The sequence below is a fragment of the Spinacia oleracea genome, chromosome 6, assembly GCF_020520425.1.
Source record: "Spinacia oleracea cultivar Varoflay chromosome 6, BTI_SOV_V1, whole genome shotgun sequence".
Classification (NCBI taxonomy): Eukaryota; Viridiplantae; Streptophyta; class Magnoliopsida; order Caryophyllales; family Amaranthaceae; genus Spinacia; species Spinacia oleracea.
In genome coordinates this window covers 151,153,223-151,174,601 of record NC_079492.1, presented here as the reverse complement: position 1 = coordinate 151,174,601, position 21,379 = coordinate 151,153,223, and the positions used below count along the sequence as shown (strand labels likewise).

At 36.4% G+C, this 21,379-nt stretch overlaps 1 protein-coding gene across 6 annotated transcripts; it reads right to left on the bottom strand.

Annotated features, from left to right (window-relative positions):
- Positions 1 to 7,932: 7,932 nt before the first annotated feature.
- LOC110778738 (oxysterol-binding protein-related protein 2B) lies at positions 7,933 to 20,661 on the bottom strand. 6 transcript variants are annotated; one of them, XM_056830865.1, is made up of 11 exons: positions 19,877 to 20,658; positions 18,827 to 19,186; positions 14,333 to 14,429; positions 13,017 to 13,435; positions 12,108 to 12,263; positions 11,532 to 11,699; positions 11,296 to 11,436; positions 10,802 to 11,038; positions 10,586 to 10,699; positions 8,993 to 9,185; positions 7,933 to 8,582 (listed from the first exon to the last, which is right to left on the bottom strand). In XM_056830865.1, the coding sequence occupies exons 1-10, from the start codon at positions 20,303 to 20,305 to the stop codon at positions 9,009 to 9,011; spliced, it is 2,298 nt and encodes a 765-aa protein (XP_056686843.1). In that variant the 5' UTR covers positions 20,306 to 20,658; the 3' UTR covers positions 7,933 to 8,582; positions 8,993 to 9,008. The 6 variants fall into 6 exon arrangements, with proteins under 6 accessions (XP_056686843.1, XP_021838992.1, XP_021838991.1 ...); XM_021983300.2 differs by having other exon boundaries at positions 10,586 to 10,693; positions 10,808 to 11,038; XM_021983299.2 differs by having other exon boundaries at positions 10,808 to 11,038; positions 19,877 to 20,657.
- Positions 20,662 to 21,379: the final 718 nt, after the last annotated feature.

Genomic DNA, 21,379 nt, shown 5'->3' with positions numbered 1-21,379 from the left:
TTATAGTCTAAAACGTAGTTTGTGAACCAAAAGACAGTTCGTTTAGACTCCCTTTAATAATGATCGATTGTCGTAACTTCCTAGCTACCTCCGATTTACGAATCTACTCTTCGTATTTAATTATTTGCATGTTAGAAAAACTTATCAAAAAGCACCATGTTTTTTTTGTCAAGTTTGTGAACTAGTACAGAATAGGCCTTATTAAATTGATTAAACAACGTAACTGATTTTTAAATGTTCATCGGATCGACTTAAAAAAATAAATTCAATGATTTTGTTCAACTCCAAAAGACAACAAATTAAACGAGCTAGATGATGGACGACATAATTCCATCTCTTTTGACATGACAAAATGAGACTAGTGGCCTAACACTTTGCTACAACATAATTGGTTCAATAGAATGAATAATATATGATGGCAACAAATCTTGTAGCATGCAGCGCGCACTATATAGTATATACCTGGAGGCTGGAACCTGGAACCTGGGTCATTCAGCAAGCACATCAATTAATTATTATATGAATAATATATCATCCACGCAATTACTCTTTCCCAAACCCCACTCACTAAATTAATTCAACTGAGTACCACACACTATACATTATACATTTATACTACACTGTAGCCTATAGGGAGTCGAAATTCTATTATACGTAGTACTACGTATAAGAAGAAGACACAAGAATTCGACCATTAAAATAGAACTCATTCGGTTGCAAATGGACAAAAATTAATCTAGTACTCTAGTATTAGTCTATTGTTGTGGCCTGTGAGTATGAATAAACATCTGTACTTTACTGGAGTAGTTTTATTACTCCCTCATTCCCTTAATATTCGACCTGTTTTGACTTTTTGCACTATTTATATAAATCACTTTGACCCTATTTTATTTATAGTATATGAAAATAAATGTTAGTATATAATATATTGTTGGCTTCATCTTAATATATATATACTTTCAAAATATTAATATTAAATTTATCAAGTGAGTAGTTTTATTTTTTTATTATTTGAGATAAGATCGAGTATGTAGGGACAACAAAAACAATAGTCCATGTTATATATAGTTGGCGAACCCTAATATATCCAAATAAGGAAATGGAAACGTAATTAGGAGAAACAAAAAATAGAGAAATGGATAAGTCTTCGCGGCATAAAAAAACTTATCAAAATCCTAGACGTAGTACTCCGCGTAACTTATCACAAATTTTCTTTTCCCAAAAATAGACTTTGCTCGATTATAATGACACAATATAATTTTAAGAGACACGATACGGTGTTATTGTTCAATTATTAATGAAGTCCTTGTCTACACTTAACATTGAGTATTATGTGCCATAGGTCACTGCCTCATAGGTTCAAATCTCCCTCCTCATTTGTAATTTTTATATTGTGCTAGCTCGTGGCTCAACCATACCACACAAAATACCCAATTATATGGTGTCTAATGTTTGATATAATTTCATTTTGACGTGATTTTGCAATTACACTTTGGCAACTCGAGTTCAAACGATGGCGGTTTTGATGTATGCGCTAAAATGGTTGAAATAATTGTTTGTTGATTGTCATTTGCATCATACACAGAGTCAGAGCATACATCTCTTATGTACTTTTAATTAACCACTATATCTGCACTATACAAGAAATTGTACTATTAACGACGGGAAATCCCGTCGCGAAAGGTCAATAATCGTTGATTAACGACGGGATTTCCTGTCGCGAACCCGTCATAAAAGGGGCCGTCGTTAATAGAAATCCCGTCGTAAATTCGTCGTAAACCCGTCGTAAAAGACATTTGCGACGGTTATTCCCGTCATTGTTTGGTTGTTAGCCCCGTCGCAAAAGGCTTTTACGACGGGATTTTTGACCTGTTGTAATTAGGTTGTCGTTAAAGATACAAATTCTTGTAGTGTTTCTTCTCATTCTCCTGTTACAAAAAAAAAAATTGATCACTTTGTGGGGGAGTACGTAATTTGAATTGAAGTAATGATATGTTGATGCGGTTGGTCTAGTCGTGGATTTCCAACTGGTAAAGGTGGGACATTTGTAAGGTTGTTTTCATGGAAATTATTCTACTAATTAATGTCACGGGAATTTTAAGAGTTATGCTAGATCAATCGTAGTATCATACATGTCACATGTGCAAAAAAAAAGTGGGAACAAGAAAATCGAAGAGTGTACTACGTATGATTTGTTTCTACTAGTGCACTAGGTTATGTTCATCTTATTGTATAAACCTATTACTCACATTTTGTTGAAATTGTACGGAGTGCAATTTGTTAGAGTCATAGTGATTTATATCATATCTTTATATTTGGAACCAATAGAAGTTGGTGGAGAATTAACTTTGTGACTAGGGTCGAGCCCTATCACGCAGTTGTAAAATGCTTGGAAGAGGTTCAAGCATGGACCTACGTACGTTGCTGGATTGAGAATGGCTAACATGCATGTGAAAGGTGTCGATTCAATAGGGTCTCTTGGTCTAACCACCTAATAAAAAAAAAAACTATCTTTATATTTACATTTTGTTAAATATGGGCCTAGTATAATGGATTAGGCAATTTAACCCCGTATTAATTATTATCATCATACATGTATGTATATCTACGATATGTTTCGCATGCTTTTAAGTTAGAATTATGAAACTGTAAATTAAAAATACACGTACAGAAAAGACAAATCTATGATAATCTGAAGTGATTAGCTAGCATAAATAAGGTTAAAGGAAGCTATAACATTCCGTGAGACTAAGGTAGAAGAAGAGACCCAAAAAAATGAAAACGGTAAGATTGTGGATAATGATAGAGCACCTAAACTTAGAAATAGAAGATGCATGAACAAATAAAGAAGCATGAGCAGTTGACTTGTGAAAAAAGAACAAGTGGGGACTGGAGATCACTCATCATATCACTGTAAGATCGAGTGGAGTTCAAATGTTCCATCCAAGTGTTGATTCATCCCATATATTGATCGAGCAGTCGAGCTTAGGTTGAAAAGGAAGCTTCACACTTCACTAACAAGAAATGAAAAAGACACACACCATTATATACTCTTAATTATTCACGCACAACCAACCAACCAACCAACCAACCAACCAACAGTGTTTTAATTGAACAATTTTGAACCTATCTGTTTTATTACTAGTCACCATCTTCGATATAAATGTCTTACTGTGTCATGTGTGGATCATATATATTTTTCATTGGGTGGGAAATGGGTATTCCGATCTAGTGCAGTAGTGCGGGTGGGGGAACTTATTAGATACTAATTAAATTTGATCTTGCGTAATAGTTTATGACTTCATTAGGGATTCCATACGTTTAAAAGGAACCCTAAGATGATCGCCGGTAATGACTTAATTTTGTAAACACATACTCCTTGTAATCCGCCCTCTATGTCATATTTACCAAACCACGTAAATCCTTGTTTCTTTTACTTCTCTACTCCGTATTACTTTTCTAATAAATTTTCCTAAGAAATATTATGGTGAAATGAAGGGGTTGATGAAAGAATGCAGAACAGAAAGCATCAAAAACAATACCCATAAATCCATAATCATTATTCTCTAGCTCCATGATTAGTATGTCACATATGATGATATGATGTATGATATGTAAATTCAGAACCTCGTTTCAACAAACTTAGTGCAGTTTTCTCTGTTCCAAAAATATATTGGCGTTTCAATAAGGATTCTAATTGCTTATATTCCTTTTAAGGAGTAGACAGTAGTACTGTCATCGAGTGACTTAAGTGCTAAAGCTGGTTGTAGGCTGGGTTGGGCCCAAATATCAAAATGCGGCTTAGGCTGGTGCTGGCTAGGGCCGGGCCGTAGAGTCGTGTTTTTTCAAAAAGAAATGCGACCCATGCCCAGCCCACGACTTTGTGCTTGTGTCGTGTCGAGCCTCGGGTAACCCCGTGCCCAATGCCATCTTTAGTGAGTGCTACTGCTGATCGACAAGCCTAAATTGAAGTTTGTATGAAGCACATATACAAGATCAAAGCTGAGCCATAATTTGGAAGACATAATTATAGTGTCTTTGTCATGTGGTGGTTAGCTTCATACTCCGTATATGTGGAATTCGTTGACTTTCTTTTTCTTTCACTTTATTAAGATTAAATTTCATCGAATTAAGTGATCAAAGTGTCAGTGTACCATATTCATTATTCTCGTATTAGAAAGTGGGTACTACTGTTTGATAGACCCCAAATTGGTATTCCAGATCCAATTTGTGATACTTGATGGACTGCCCCGCGCGTAGAAAAGTCAAGATCGAAAGTGATTCGAACATACTTCCGCTAATGTACGTTTATATCGGATACCAATATTTTTATTTTTAAAAATGGTAAGAAAAAATACATCAGGAGACCTTAACTTATTTCGAGAGAAACACCTACGAAATTAGTAGGAAGAATTAAAAGAAGTTGTGGGCTATTACAACTGTCTATATGTATACATATTTGAACTAATTAAGTGTGAAACTTTTTCGAAGTTGATTTAACTTGATTATAGTACTCTATAGAAGGACAAGGACAAGTTCCACATGAAGATTAGAGGAATATCCATGAAAGATTATACTCGATCCAAATTGAAGTGTTTGGTATAGCAATTAATGATCCTAGTTTGTTACAATTTGTTAAGGTGAAGGTTCAATATGTCTTTGGTTGTTATGATTGGAGTTAGATCGAGATGAGAAATTAGAGTTTGTTTCCTACATATGTTATTTTTGTCCCCTAATGATTATCAATTTATTGCTAACTAACATGGGACTTACTGTATATATTTAGTATACAACTAGTTTACAACTGAAGGTGCTTGTTGATCTGTTTTTTCTTCAGTGCCCTTTTCGTACATGCATGTGTGCTCTAAGTTGTCATTAATTAGTTGGGTTAGGTAACATATTTTTTTTATTTTCTCCCTTGTGTTGATTAACACTAACTCATTAAATTTGATTGATTAATCATACTATTTATACGTTACAATTATCATATACGTAGTGAAGGAAATAATGTCCTTGGTCCAAATATGCATTCAATGCTAAGTCTAATAAATGCGGTTCAGTATTAATTAATTATACAAGTTAATAAATTCAGTGAGATCAAGTGAACTGTATGCCTAGCTAGAGGCCGCTTCAGTTCAAGTGGAATTAATAATATTAATCCACAGCTTACTCTTGACTGAACCCGTAGGGTCACACAAATAATATGTGAACGGATCAAGTATTTAAGTGAATTAAATACTCCATTTATGGATATTCGGAATCGACAGATCTCGGTTCCAGTGGGAGCTAAAATCGTCAAAAGGCAAATTATGAATACTCCGGAAACGATGATATTGCCGGAAACGGAAATATGGATCGTATCGGAAATATAAATATTATCCAAGTCGTAGATGTTGCCGGAAACGGAAACATGGTACGTATCGGAAAATATTATTGGAAATGAAAATATTGCCTGAACCGGAAATATTGCCGGAAACGGAAATATTGTCGGAATCGGAAATATTATCGGAATCGGAAATAAATTCCGGAATCGGAAATATTAAATATTTGTTCAAAACGGAAATTAATTCCGGAATCGGAAATATTAAATATTGTTCGAATCGGAAATGAATTCCGGAATCGGAAAAATAATCGGAAGCGCGTCGTACGAAATAAACATCAGACGAGCTTGCTGGACGCAAGGCCCAGCACGAAGCTAGGCCCGCGCCTAGCAAAGCCCGCGCAAGCGCAGCAGGCGAGCAAGCAGTCCGCCAAGCATGCAAGGCCCAGCAACGAAGCAAGGCCAGGCCCAGCAGGCTGGCGCGCCCTTCGTGGGCCGCGTACCAGCTGCTGGGCAGAGCCAAACCACCGCGCGCGCGGGCATGCCCCTTGCGGGCTGTTCGTGCGTGTCGTTGTGTTCGTGCGTGTTTCGAATCCTTAAGTGTTTAGGATTTATCCGATTAAAATATTTTCCTGAAACTACTAGAATTAGTTGTTATGCAAAACACTAAAACTAATAGATTTAATTTGAATCTAATTCTAATAGAATTAGATAAGTTGAATCCTAGTAGGTTTCTAGTTTCGATAATCCTACCCTATAAATAGGTGATGACAATCACAATTTATAATACATCAATTCAAGTATTCATATAGTTTTAAGTTAAAAACTAAAGGTTAATAATTTTCCAAATAATTATAAACGAATAACATAATAACTTAAGCTAAATTCTAGTTCATTGAATCTAAGGCGGATCCGAACGTGTTGTGGACTATCTACGGAGAGACTACACTTGGAGTCCTAAACTTGTACTTGTTCGGTTCGGGAGCAGCTAGGGAAGGCACGCTTCGAACGTATGCATCCTAAATTATGCTAATTGTTATGTGGCAATTAATTTGGATTCCTGGCTTTATGGTTTTTCCGCGTGAAATATATGTTTTATATTTGTCATAACCTAACACGTAGTACTAATATAAAGCAATTCGATAAATCATTGTTGCGTAATAATAGTGAATATTAAAATTTGAGTACATTTGTAAGATCTTTTCATCCTCCTTTCAATAATAGAGGAATAAATCGAGTAGATTTTCCAGTCCAACTATATAGGTTAACGTTTCAAAGTACTCGATCTCTATTACTATGGCGAGCAGACACGATTCGTAATTTCTACGGAAAGGCCGAATAAATAAGTAAGATAACCATTTCCGTTGAGGTAACGACAATCTACTTTTAAATTTGTGCACTATGGTTTTAGTCCACTATATGTTCAAACACTTCAAAGTATATTTGTTTAATTTAAAGCAATTTTCCATGAAAGAAATCTACTGCCAGCAAAAAAAAGAAGAAAAAAAGAGTGGTTATCAAGTTGTTAAATCTTATAAGTTTACTCCCTTAAGTTTATTTCTAATCAAGTCATGTTAGGTTTGATTAGGATTAATCCGGTCCAATAAATTCAGAAAAGTTTAAGTTTCATCCATCGAAAACGCTCGCTAGGTTTATTGTTGTCTTAACCCTACCCCAACATCAAGAAAAAATGAAAGGGTTTTCTACATTATACCCCTGCATTTGATTTCTACGTTGTCCACATGCATGAAAAATCGTTCACATTTTACCCGTATACTTGTAATATAGTCAACCTTATCCTTGTTGTCAATCCAACTTTTAAATTTTTATTACTTTTTAAACAAACTAATATTTTTCTATATTATAATCAACCTTATGTTTGTTGTTAACCAACGTTAATGTAGAAAATTCTTGATTTTTTTTGAAAAATAAAACAGAAATAGTTAATATTTGGTTGGCGGCCAAGATAAAAATAATTAATTTTACAACTACAGGGGTACAATATGTAAATATTTGGATACGACATAAATATCAGTAAAGTATAGATGTATTATAAGTAGAAAAAACAAAACAAAACAAAAAAGGAAAAAATAGCCTAGTAAAATAAAAAGGACAAAATTGACTATTGAACTCAAATAGCTCAATAATAAATCATGGCTACTTGGACCTACGTAAAGGCCCAAACAACCAAACCAATCTCAGAAGGATAAAGATAATAATAAAAGCCCGCTTGTATAACTTACTTTAACAGTAAAGTTAACCCAAGAGAGTTCTTAAGTAAAACGGTAACGATAATTATATATAAAAAAAAACTCTGGATTTGCATAATTGCATCAATAACTTTTTCGATTTTTTTTTTTTGTTGTTTTGAAATTAAACAAAACCCTTTAGCACGGTTGATCCACACTTGAACATCAAACGTAATTCAATGCAATATCAGCCAACTAGCCAAGTGAACGCATTAATCCTGGTTTAGTAATTGATTACTGATCCAATACGTTATGGTATGGCTTCACTAAATTAATTAGTAACTACAATAATCAACAAAAAAAAACCATTGATTTTGTTGACTAAATGAATTGTAATGAGTTGCATGTATGCCTTGGTACGCATTACCAAAAAATATAAATTTCTTTTGATTCCTAGGGGTAGTGTTACAAACATAATTCGATCAAATGTTTCAGCCATTAATTCCAATGGCTTTTTACAAGCTAAACTAGTTGATATCCACATTTGGGAAATCAATATTACAGTTGCTTCAACAATGAGACCTTTCCTTTAACTACTACACTTGTAAAATTTACAACTTGAAGGAGGATAGAGAGGACAAAAAGGTAATACAAATGGGAAATGGGAACTAGTTGACGCCTTGATGGAGATTATGAGCCGCAATAATTACCACAATTTCACACAGTCATCCCTGTGATTACCAAACTTCCCCCACCCCCCAAAGAAAAGTCCCCTCCATATTTATTCCTCTGAAAATACAAAAAAATCATCTAATTATATAACAGGAAGGATTACATTCTTTTACCTTTCAATGGGTCCACAAGAGTAATTTTGACGACCTTGCGCTTGTTTTCTAGCTGCTACAACCATGAAATCTCCATACATGAGCAAAAGTGAGCAGTGGGTTATCTTCAAAGTCTCCAAGTTCCATGAAAACGGAGTTGTTGAGATGGTAGCAGCAGCTTTCAATATAATTCAGATCATACTTGTAACTCGTAGTTGCTGCTATAACAGTTTCAGATTTCCGTAGCTTCTGGAATTCAGGGGAGAGAAAAAAAATAACTCAGATCATACTGGTAGTTCTACACACAAACCTAAAATATCTGATGGTTTTGATCATGCTTTCAGAAGACATTATTTCCAAATGTAAGTTGGGGCCTCCCTACTTTTGGGCCCCCAACTTACATCTCGTGACAATCAAACCCATAGTTATACCCATGCCATGACAAGTGTTGGGAATTCCACTTTATCTTTCCAACATGCTTTCAGAAAAACTAGCTGATATTTTCCAAACATAACATATACTTCGTAATTTCGTACGTAATAACTAATTTGAGTTCCAAGGTACATGCTCAGTCAAGACTCAAGAGTATGTTGGAAAAAACTGCAAGAAACTAAAACACTCCACGGGAAAACCAGAATTGTAAAGAAAGGAGTTTGCACCTTTTTTAAACTATGTTTATTCTTCAGTGAAGTTGTCAGAGGCTTCAACAATTTCTCCGAATATATTTGGACACCCATCCCAATTTCCCTTGTCTTTAGCCTCCCAATATCCACCTTTATAATGGTAAGGTCCATCTTCACCTTCTCTGTCAAACCATCTGGGTCTCCATCCATCTTCTTGTAGTTTCCTTGACTGCACTCCAATAATGTAAACTTCAGTACAATTGAAACAAACTTAATTATGAACTTCAGCCCAATTGAAACCACCTTTGCTCAACTCATAAAACAAACATATTATTTCCTATTTATCAAATATTAATAGAAATTTAGGCCTCTGATTATTCCAGTATTTCTTAATACAAAACCTGATTGAAGGGCATTTGCATGAACAAGAGAAATAGGGATCTAATATCATGATCAACATCGTTATTATCCCAACACCTCTAAAGAGAAGCAGCTCAGGACGGGTCAACAACGGGTCAGATGTATACAGACTCACTCACCCCTTAAAGGCATAAACAATAACATATGAACTTGATCAAAGACGAGCTATAACTACCAACACAAGAAAACGGTGAAAACCCAAAACCTAGATGTCATGTAAAAGAACATTAACTGTCTATAGATTGAATGTTTGCTAGCATCTTAACGAAACCAGCATGCCTGCATAAACTACTAACTGAAAACATAATCGAAAAAGCTAGTTGCTGGGCTTCCGGGATTTGGACATAAGATAACGTAACTATTTTAATGTACATATAGCCAATAAGCCATTACATCTCATGTTACCCAGACATAAGTAACATCTCAAAAGTTTTGTACGTGCTTGTGGCAATGTCGCATTTCAAATGCACTCGTTTTTGGTTGACTTGTTCGCTAGTTCTCGTATAAATTATGATCTCAAGCCCATTTGTGAGTTGTACATGACTTATTTTCCCCTTTTTACATTATTCTCTCTATAAATAAGTAGTTCAAAATAATTGGATGCTGGATAAAAATTGAAGTGTCGGGTAAAGAATCAACCAGTGTTGAGTGTCTGACACTGTATGTAAAACAAAATACAATGGCAAAGTAACCTAGATTGCATCCATGATTTGTTAGACTATATCTACTTGGAACAATATGATAAGAAGACAGCAGTGATCAGACTTCAAACTGGAGAAGGCGGTTGTACAGTGTACATTTTTAGACCGGGAGCATTTTATGGTGCAAGCCAACTTCATAAGTCTTTAAACATCAGACCTCACCAGAAGAATGGTACTGTTACAACCAGTGTATGAAAAAGTGCTAAGCAATAGGGGGTTAAGTGCCTGTTTTGTTCTAGGCAAAGCGCATTCAATGAGGCGCACTAGAAGCGCACGTGAGGCACATTATTGGGCACACTTCAGTCGGATTTTCTGAACTTTTATACAGTCACATCACTTCAATGAGGTGCGCCGAAACGCGCCAAGGCGCAGCAAGACCCCTATCGCCTTGGTGCACCTTGAGCATTTTTTATTTTTATACAATGGTTACAACAAGGACCAAGGCATGATATTCACTCAAAATAAGATAAAGCATTACACTCTACACATAGTTAGAGATTATGCATACCATTCGCTGCCTTGTCTCCAGGCGTAGCTTCTCAGCATTCGCCATTTCATACTCCCCGTTTTCAAGATGACGCTGGTCAGGTCTAAGCCTTGAATCTGTTGGGGGAAGCTGCTCCTTAACCCGTTATAAAGTATCCAGAATCACAGAGCTATCAGAAACAATTAGAGAAACACAATAGCTTGAAATAATGCACAAAGAGATGGGTCTATATATCACATCTACCTTAAGTCCAGGAGTCAGCTCATTGAGAGTAATGGCAAATGGAGTTAAGTTGTATCGAGTAAGATTAGGGGTATGCTTGGTCCTCCTCCAAACCAAGGAAGCATTATCTGATGAACTTGTATCTTTACGCTTGTTCTTTCCATCTCCTTTATGATAATAAATACTATCGTCCCATGTCCCAAATACTGTTGCTACTCTGCTCCCAACGCCATCTTCAACACAACCTTGAACCTGCAGGGAGATTGATTGTAGAAACAATCACAAACAAGAGACCAAAACATCATAATAAAGATAATCAATGCCATTAATTAGTGATGTGCACTGCTGACAAGGACATTGATGACCCTTCATGCCATCAACTGTTAGCCATATACACAACTCAAAAAACTTTACAAGTGTAGGTTTTCAACTATAGATGACAGATGAAAGACGACGGAAACAAAAAAATCTTAGCAACCTTTCCCAAGGGAAAAAAACAATCAATTTACCTGGCGGGGATTCCTGTCAAGAAAAGTCTGCCCTTTAAATTTAAGGTTGCACGAGTACTGACGGTTACCACGTATGTGCATCATCCCATGATGGTCACAATAAATTTTTCCAAGGATAAGATTATGGATGCTAGTTGTAACCTAAAATCAGCAATAGAAGACATTTTCTTGTAAACTTCATAGAGATCCAAATCAAGGCAAACAAATCTCAGAATGATAAAGATAAAAGATCACACCTTGCTCCATTGGAATATCTCTCCATCATCGAACTCAAGAGTCAATACTCCAACTGGATCAAGCTGAATTGTTTGACCCCAAAAGCTGGTCTTCAAGTTACTATCCGCCCAGAACTTCCACCCTCTGCCTTCACAATGGCATGCTATGAGAGTGGGGTGGTGGCTTACCTGGGATAACCAACGATAGAATGATTAGGATTCCCATTAGATAGAGTTCAACATTCTCCAACAGCTTCCAACACTTGAACAACTTCTATTTTATATTTTTTGGGCAAAGGAGATGGGACCATTTGGCAGATTGCACTTGGTGGAAAATCATGATTGAACATACAATATCTTGTTTTACCCTAATACTTGTCATCTAACAGTATAACTTATCTGAATCAAACGAAGTAATGCAATTTTCTAAGTTCATAATACCCTTATACCCACCTAATGCTCAATAAATAAAGTGCAGGACCAGTTTTTTTACAATGTTGCAACTTAACATTTCAGGAATCAAATAAAGGATTTATTACAAAAAAATGAAAGCTTGTAGACTTATAATAATAATCAAAGAAATCTCAGAGACAGTACCTTCTCAGAGAAAAACCGAATTCCTTTCTCAGGAAAGTCAGCTTCATAAGTTTCCCCTAACAAAGGATTAAAAGGTTTACAGAGCCGGCCCTCGGTAGATGCATAACCAGAAACCGCAAAAGCTGCAACGTTCACAATTCTCATAAGACTGTCTCCCTGAAAGAAAAGGGCACACGATCCAATATGCAGTCAAAACAGTGCAATCAAGCATTATTAACTGTACAAAGTTGTCTTACATGCAATGGAGAATGACTCGACAAGCACTTAAGGATAAACCATTGACTTATGTTTACAGCTAGTCAGCTACGTCGAATACTTCTCTACAATTATCCAATACAAGTATGAGTTGTAAGACGAATGTTTTAGAGCCAAGAGTTTACAATGAAACCATTTCCCCAAAAATAGTTTGTACCCATATTAGTCCAGACGCCCACTGCACATCCATATCCAACTAGGGAACTTACAGTAGAAATGAAGATTCCACAATGTATATCATTTGAGATATCTTAGCATTCATGGCAGCATTGATGTTTTTAACACATTGTACAAACTACAGAGATTGCAATAGTTTGAAATCCAAGCAGGATTCCTACTGGATGGCAATACAAGTATATAGCAAGCAAGATAAGAAAGTATACATTAGGATTTCAAAAACAACCTCCATTCCCAACTTGATTTTGAAAAAATCGCAGCCTGGGTCTTCCTTAAATTAGTCCCCAGGTTCCCATGAGAAGCATAGGAATAAAACAGAACATTGTAATCCTTGTAGAAAGAGCACATAAGTTACTGAATATTGAACTAAATACTACTACAAAAATCAACAATGACTCCAAGAGGATCTCCTCTCACCATTCTTGGAAGCCTAAACACCGAGTAAGACCGAAAAATATAGCAGACTAATGAACTTACCGCTTTACCATATTCATATGCCCGGTCCAAAAGGTAAGAATACTCCAAGTCTTCACAGCATTTCTGAAGTGATGATATAGGTTCATTGAAGTACACTGGGAGACATACCCTTGTAAGATCTTTTCCTACATTGTCTTTGATCATAGACCAAAGACTGACTGGTTTCTCCTTTTCAACTGGATCAGGAAGCTTAATACGCCTTTCAATGTGTGAACATAGAGCTTCATTTGGTGCCTCTTTAGGCCAAGCATCTTTCACATCAGCACCTTGACCTTTGGTGTCCATACCACTGCCAATAAGATGAGATGGAGATTCAGTAAAGAAGTCCTTTGAATCATAATAGCAAGATTCCTCTTCATCTGATGCCTCCTCCACGTCTTGTTTCTCGGTGTCATCAGATGACTCAGTAGTACTACATTCTAGACATCCAAAAGCGAACAGAAGTCATGAAATGATAAAGTTTGGAACATGTTCATGGAAGTGACAAAAAAATTTAAAAAATCTCAAGATCGGACAACTCAAACTCACAAAGCACATAAACTGTAATAAATAAGAAATGAACTCAAGGCAGTAGATTCACGTGTGAGAGTTGATACGATTGATCAGTCAAACTGACTTCACAAAATCAGGATGTTAACTTAGAGTTGAAACCCCACAAAATCAATTCGGATTTATTCCACAAAGATAGTATTTTCGATCTCATTGCACTAAAGTGATCTGCAAATAAACTCAGCAACTTTGAGAAGAATTGATCCTTGCACTCATAAGGTAAAAATGAAAAACAAAATTTTCAATTACCGGAAAGAAACTTGGTAGCCGACTGGCACACCTCTTCAAACAGGGAATTTCCATATAAGTCCCAAATAAAAAATAATACAAAAACTTGTATCCAAGAAATGGGCAATTTATCGACTTCCTGAAGTTAAGATCTTCTAGTAGGGATTTGAATGTGTAACTAGTGTATCTTAAACAGACACCAAGGGACCCACAGCTTTGAGTCGCGATCAGTAACAGATGTGTATTCTATTACTCCAACATGAGACCAGTGCACTCATCATAGACGAAAAACTGCGGTATTGTTTGTGAATTCTTGTCTATGTATAGAGCGAGAGAGGGATGGAAAGGAGTGAATTAACAGATATCAACTAGTATAGGAGAAGTAAAAAAGAATAGAGTCCCAAGAATATAATAATCTAGACCTTAACAAACACTCCAAAACTACAATAGAACGAGCATAAATCTATTATAAATTCATTTTTATGTTCTTTCATAATAACAAAAAAAAGTAGACAGGAGGAGCACCGTAGCAGTAGTACCACTATATTTCGAACGCTCTAGGCTTGAGTATTCGTTCTTCGAAAGTTGATATTCATTATCATTGATTCCTGGGGCTTCAGCGTCAATATTAGCTGCCTACATAAACAGCACAAACATTAATAATGAGGAAGAGGTTATGATTGACAATTAAGTGTAATTTCAAATCGACATAGTATTACTGACAAGGATTAATAGGTTTCAAGCTGTCAAAGAGTACAGAAGCAGATAGCTTAAATGATGCAATTATGTAAAGCCATATTACCAAGACAATAACAACAATAAACATATTTGGAGACGTACTTTTCAGCAAACGTGGTAAAAGGGAAGGTAAAAGAGAACCCACCACCACCACCACCACCACCACCCCCCCCCCCCAACAGAGCTCAATACGCCAAGGATTACGGATTGAAGGGAAATCAACTAAGGTCACGAACATAGCAACTCAAATGGCAAGCAAGACACCATCTAGCTTGCTACTTTCCAAACAAGTAAATTTAGAACCCTTGTTCATAGGCTACAATAATTTCCAATGGTAAGCTAGATGCAATTCAGATGCATCTTTCTCCTCAAATAAAACTAGCGAGGCGGATTCATACTGTTGAAGACTTGGAGTAGCTCCTAAAGTAACTAAAATTTCCCGTACCGCGCACAACTGCACAAGCGATTTCTAAAACTCCGGATTTAATTAATTTTTCGGTCCTAATCCGGAACAGTCCAGCCTCTTTCTTCCACACAAACATTGAGCTTACATGAGAATGGATAGAAAAATTACAGAAGCAACAGAAAACATAATTTTAGTCAAAAATGGTAAATATTCCAACAGATGCTTCAAATTTTCAGAAGATTAGTTTTGTAGAAGATATACGTAGTATATCTTAGTCAATATTATAGTTATTGTAATCCCTAATATTACTCCTTGCATTTAGGTTATTTGTCAATGTAAATCCCTAATTGTTAGTCAAAGAATATCTCTAATTCCTAGGATTAAGCTAGGTTAGTTGTTACTATTATAGCTATATAATGTAATTCATACAATGCAATATACTCAAGCTTTCTCATAACTCTATCATGGTATCATGAGCTATAGATCCATTTTTTTTTTGCTTCCGCTATCCACCTCCTTTCTCAAGACTCTCATCTTTTCATGGCGACACCATCAATCACCATTGTCGACACCGACAAATTAATGATGGTGACCATAATAGTTCCCTCTCCATGTCTATCAAACATCATTTCTACCCTATTCTTCTTCCTAATGACATGAAAATGGAAACCCTCTATATGCAACCTCCCTCCTCTCTTCCCTCTCTTCAATAGAGAAAGCTTCAAAACTCCATCTTAACTTTTCGGCATCACCCCGTAGTTAGACTACCAAGAGCATTGCCGAACGTAAATCTCCTTCATCCAACCCCTAGGGAATACCTCCTTTGTGGCAATGAAAGTATGAAACCCTACCCCTCCTCATTCTTATGGAATATGGAGAAACATAAACTCGTACCATACCCTTTTACCCTCTCCTTCATTGATGGTAATTGGTAATGGAACTTTCTATGAAAAATTTAAATATGCATCAACACTCCCTTCATTCCCCTCTTTATTTTTAAAATTATCTTTCTCTCAAAAAAAAAAAAAAAAAAAAAAAAAGAAAAGAGCAGTTGATGATTTTCTTTCGCACATCTCTTTCTCATGTAGCAAATTTGGTGGCTTTCTTTGTTCTCACCCAACAAGCCAAAACCCCAACATCCTGGAGCACGCTCTACTCTTCATGTTTTTGGTCGCTCAACCTCACGTTGGAGCTCCGACAACTTCTCCTATGGTGAAACCGTGCAACCCACATCTTCGGTGTTCGCTACCTCCTCTACTTCGATCTGTTCAAGACTGGTCTCTCGTCCCGACCGTCCGTCTTGCGGGGGCGTGTAGAAGATATACGTAGTATATCTTAGTCAATATTATAGTTATTGTAATCCCTAATATTACTCCTTGCATTTAGGTTATTTGTCAATGTAAATCCCTAATTGTTAGTCAAAGAATATCTCTAATTCCTAGGATTAAGCTAGGTTAGTTGTTACTATTATAGCTATATAATGTAATTCATACAATGCAATATACTCAAGCTTTCTCATAACTCTATCAAGTTTTACATGAAAACTAGAGGAAATAAAACGAAGCAATAGAACCATACCACATAATACAATAGTTTATAGACCATGAAAAGAGAAGGATAAGGTTAATCAGTGCTCCAAATTTTCAGAAGATGTTACAGTCTCAACTGTAAATTGCCACACGATCTATCCTCAGAGACAATCAACACAATTTGAATGGCTTCACCCAAGGTGAAATCTTAACGCTACCCAACTCTCCTTTGTGAAGGCTAGAACGAAGTAATAAGCTGGGCCTAACCTTTCTGGGAATGTCTTTCTGCTAGTTGGGCTTTGGCTTAGATGTCCTTGGAAATTTGTCTCCCCTCACAACTGTTGTAGGGTCTCCAACACATGCTAGCAAGGGGAATGTGAAACTGTAACAAACGTGTTGTCATTTTTCCTAGAGAAATTTACTATATAGTACAACGGATCCTTTGTACAGTTTCAATTCACACAAACGACGAGGTAGTAATTATTTGAAACACGAGGGTAGAGAGTATTACTTACTACTCCCTCCGTCCCTTTTTGTTTGTCCCATATTCCTCTTTGGGATGTCCTTTGAGATTGCTTTATACCTTAAATGGTAAATTTTTCCACTTGCCCGCTCTCTATCTATTACGGAATTAGAACTATACTATAATTCTAATAAATTTTGTAGACGGCCCCAAGGATCACCTAGGCTCTTGATACCATGGTAAAATATATGGGAAATTATTTTTTTATTGTATCATATTATTGTTGGCATACGCCTTTATATATATTACAAACTATATATCCACTCTTCGTAGGTTTCTTAAGTCCTATAGACTTTTATATCCTATCATATAACACAACTCTATCTCATATGATATTCTACCCTCTAGGATAACTACCCTCAACACTCTCTCCTTATGGACCCACTTTTTTTTTTTGATACAAATCTATGAAACTCAACCTACTTTATGACCCGTAAGCAAAATTTATACTCAATTCTTAAGAAAGTGAATTTTGACTATGGGGCAAACAAAAAGGGATGGGGGGAGTAGTTACTACTCGTATTGACTAGTACGGAGTAGAAAACATTTAGAAGACAAAGAAGAGATAGAGAGATAGGAGATGCACACTACTCCCTTTGTCCTCAATCCATTTAGCATTTGAGTTTGTCCCACAAACTGCTCCATTTCTATTGTTGGTAATAGGTCTCCACCATTTATCTCACTTGCATATACTTTAAAGTGTAAAAAGACAAAAGTACACCCATCCACTTGCAAAACGTTTGCCTTAAAGTAAATGTTGGGGTGATGGGAAAACGTTTAGGAATGGAGGGAATAAGTCACTAGACTCACTACCTAACTAACATTGTCTTTGGATAGGAAGATTCGGAGCAGGGATACATATTCCACTATTTGGATAAGACATAGAAGAACGGAAAGGAAAAGAATTGGAAGGATCCATCTTTCCTTCCTCTTTTACACATTGTTTGAATAAGAGGAAATTGAAAGAAAAGGAGGGAAGGGAAAGGGAAGGCCAACAAGCTCCCTTATTTAGATTGAAGGTTGGGGAAAGAAGGGGGAGGGAGGGATCAAAATTAGAGAGATTTTGGAGGAAAATGGAGCTCACCTTCCCCCTCCTCTTCTTCCTCTTTCTCTCCCCTTCATTTCCCTTCTATCTTGCTATTCAAACACAACATTAATAAATCAAATTCTTCTTAGAAGGAAATTGGAACCGCACTCCTCCCCTCCTCTCGCCACCCTTTTCTTCCCTCTTTTCCCCTTCCCCTCCCTTTCCCAAACCCTAACTAAACAGAGTGTAAATCACTAAAAGCATATGCAGCATTCATGAATGTAAAGTAAAACTTTGGTGGTCAAGACTCACTAACTTCAACCGTGATTTGTCAAAATAATGCGTATTGCGATGTAAAATATTATGGACTGAAGGGCGTAAAGGAAAACGCCTACTAGGGGTCAGTGCCTCGAATTCTCCTAGAATTATGCCCTTGGTAGACAGACGAGGTTAACCTAAACTTGATTACCTTCCTCAAGTCTTGTTGTGTTTGTGTCTACTTGTTTAGTTACAAACTTGCAAGTTGCAACTCCCTGGAAAGAACAAAAACAAAAGTAGAAATTGACCTATGCTTAACCAAGTCTCATAGCAGTTTAAGTCTTAACCAAGTTTGTTTGCATTGGCTGCACAAGTTCTGGTTTTGCTGAGCTTGTGGAGTCCACACATTCTAACATCTTACCTAGTTGCCGACACATACGGATCCACAGGGTTCGAGTTCTCAAGAAAATAGTTCAAACAAGGGGTCTTATGACAAGAAAAATAAAACCGCATTAACAATGAAGTCTAGTGAAATGATAATAGAGAAATTACCTCCAACTGCCTTAATGTGTCGAGCAAACTGGATCTTTCCTTACATAGAAAATTGAGCTTTCGTTGTACTTGTGCGAATTCAGATAGCATAATCTGCTCACATTCCTTTACGAGTGAATCATTGACCCCATCTTCGGCTAATCGATTCTTTAGTCTTTCAGTTGAAATGGAAATGGTGTCAGGGGAAAGAGAGAGATTATCATTGAATGGTCTGAGGGAGAAGAGACTTGTAGTTGATGCTAAAGCTTCAATCCAAAGCGCTCTTTCACGCTTCGAATTAGTTCTCAAGTGAAGGGTCTTTGTTGCTGTAAATATGTAAAACCTCCTATCGTCGGACCTGCTCTCTCGAAACGATGATACCTGCTTCAAATTTATATACCAATCAAATTATTGCAAACAATTTCACTCATACAACCAAAAATCTAGCAATATTATTTATAGGAATTGAGGAAGTAATTGATAACGGTTGCTATAATTTAGAGCAAATTTAGGTAGATTGGGTTTGGATATTTACAAAGAAGTATTCCAGGAAGCAAGCAAGAAAGACACGCAACAAAAATAGCAATTAAAGACGAAGAGAAAGTAATACAAATAGGGAGTGGTGAGAAAGAAAGAAGAAAAGAAAAATTGGGGGATTGAGTGATGAACCGATGACTGATGACTGATGACTGATAGATAGATAGAGGCGTGAGTGACCCACCTACGTGAAAATAAAGAGTAGACCACCTACCCTATTTCTATTGTCTACGCCCTACCCACCTGCTGATGTGACCCACTCCTTATTAACACCCACTTCCCCTCCTCCAAATTACACCACGCCAAACTCTTTTTCTTTTCTTTTTCCATTTTTATTCTCTAATTTTATTCTAAACTCACTACATGACAACAACATAAAACCTCTCAATACAGGGGGAAACAACACCTTTTTATTTTTTTCATTGACAAAATTAAGGGCCATCAAAATCCAATTTCAATTTCTTGCCCCCTTTTTTATTTTTATTTTTCAATAAATATGCATTTCCATTTCCCACAACATAATTTTGTTGATACCTTGAGATGAACGACGGAGTTTTTCTTGCTATCCTTCTTCCTTCCGGTACTATTCAAACGAAAAAGCCTGGGTGACGTCAAATCACCGATGATAGTGACGTCATCTCCCAATGAAGAGGAGAGAGAATTCAGGCTTTGAGGAGAGAGAATCTTACAATAGGAAAGCAACCCATCCCCACGTAGTAAAAACCACCGAGATCTCCATCCTTTGCTGTAATTCGTCCATTTAAATAAAGCCCCGGCAACGTTCATCTCAGATCGCCGGAAACTTCCCACATTGCCTGTAATGGATCCGGGTAGGGTGGAGCATCGTTTTAGGCTCCCTGCCCGAGAAAGCGCTAGCTCCAGGGACCCAATACCAGGGCTCGGGCTATTACCACCGCCTTCTAAGGATATGCAGCATAGAGGATGCATATCTTTTACCCGCATGTTTTGATCGTGAAAAATGATTATATACCCAGATAAAAATAAAATAATTTGGGGGTGCTTTTTTTTATCGAATTGACATATTTGAGCTGTGAATTTAAGGAATCCCCATGAATAGAGGAGGAGAGAGAAAAACGGGAAGGGGTGAAATTGGGGGAGAATGTGGGTATTTTTGGGGGAAGTGAGGGAGAAGGGGGGGGGGGATCTTATTTATGCTCGCCTGCTTTGTTAGGAGTGATGATGAAGTTTGCGAAATGGTGAGGAGTTTAGAGGAGGAAAGAGGGGGTTTTGCGGTGGAGAGAGAGAAAGAGAGAAGAGGAGAGAGAAATACAGAGAGGACGGGGGGCCGGGGAAAATGAGAAAGGAGATATAAAAAGGTGTATGATTTTGATGATTATATGTATATTTAGTATTTGCACTACTGTTCTTTTTTTAACTTTTATTATTTTTTAAATTAATTACTCTGTCTTATGAATTTGAGATGATGGCTAGTTGCTTATTTGAGGCTGTTGTTGTTATTGCTTCTGCTGTTGGTTTGGTAAATGAGGTCTGTTATTTTGGATGGGTAAATTCGTAAATTATATATGAGGGGATGACTGGAATTACGAGGTTTGTTATGTTCTTTCCCTTATTTCAGACAAAATAGATTAATGTTAAACTTGATTTGATTTTGACCAGATAAAATGAGATAATGATACCTATACAATATGTTTTCTCAGGTTATTAAATTAGGTTTACCGTGTACAACTAGTTACGAAGTACTCACTCTGTTTCGAAATAGGAGTATTCCGTAGTTGTTTCATTTGTTAAAAAATACGGGTATTAAAAAATGTGAAAAGTGTGTAAGAAAAACAATTATTGCGGTTTTTATGGGGAAGATGATAAAGTGGATTATTGTTTATTGATAACATATAAATAAACACAAATTCTTATTTACAAGGGGTGTACAATAAATATTGTACACTGGAGTAAAAGTTAACTCAAAATACTTAAAAGTTACGCTTATATATGTAAAAGTTATCTACTTCTTAGTGATAAATTTTTTTATTTTAGTAAAACTTATTTCTTTAAAATCAC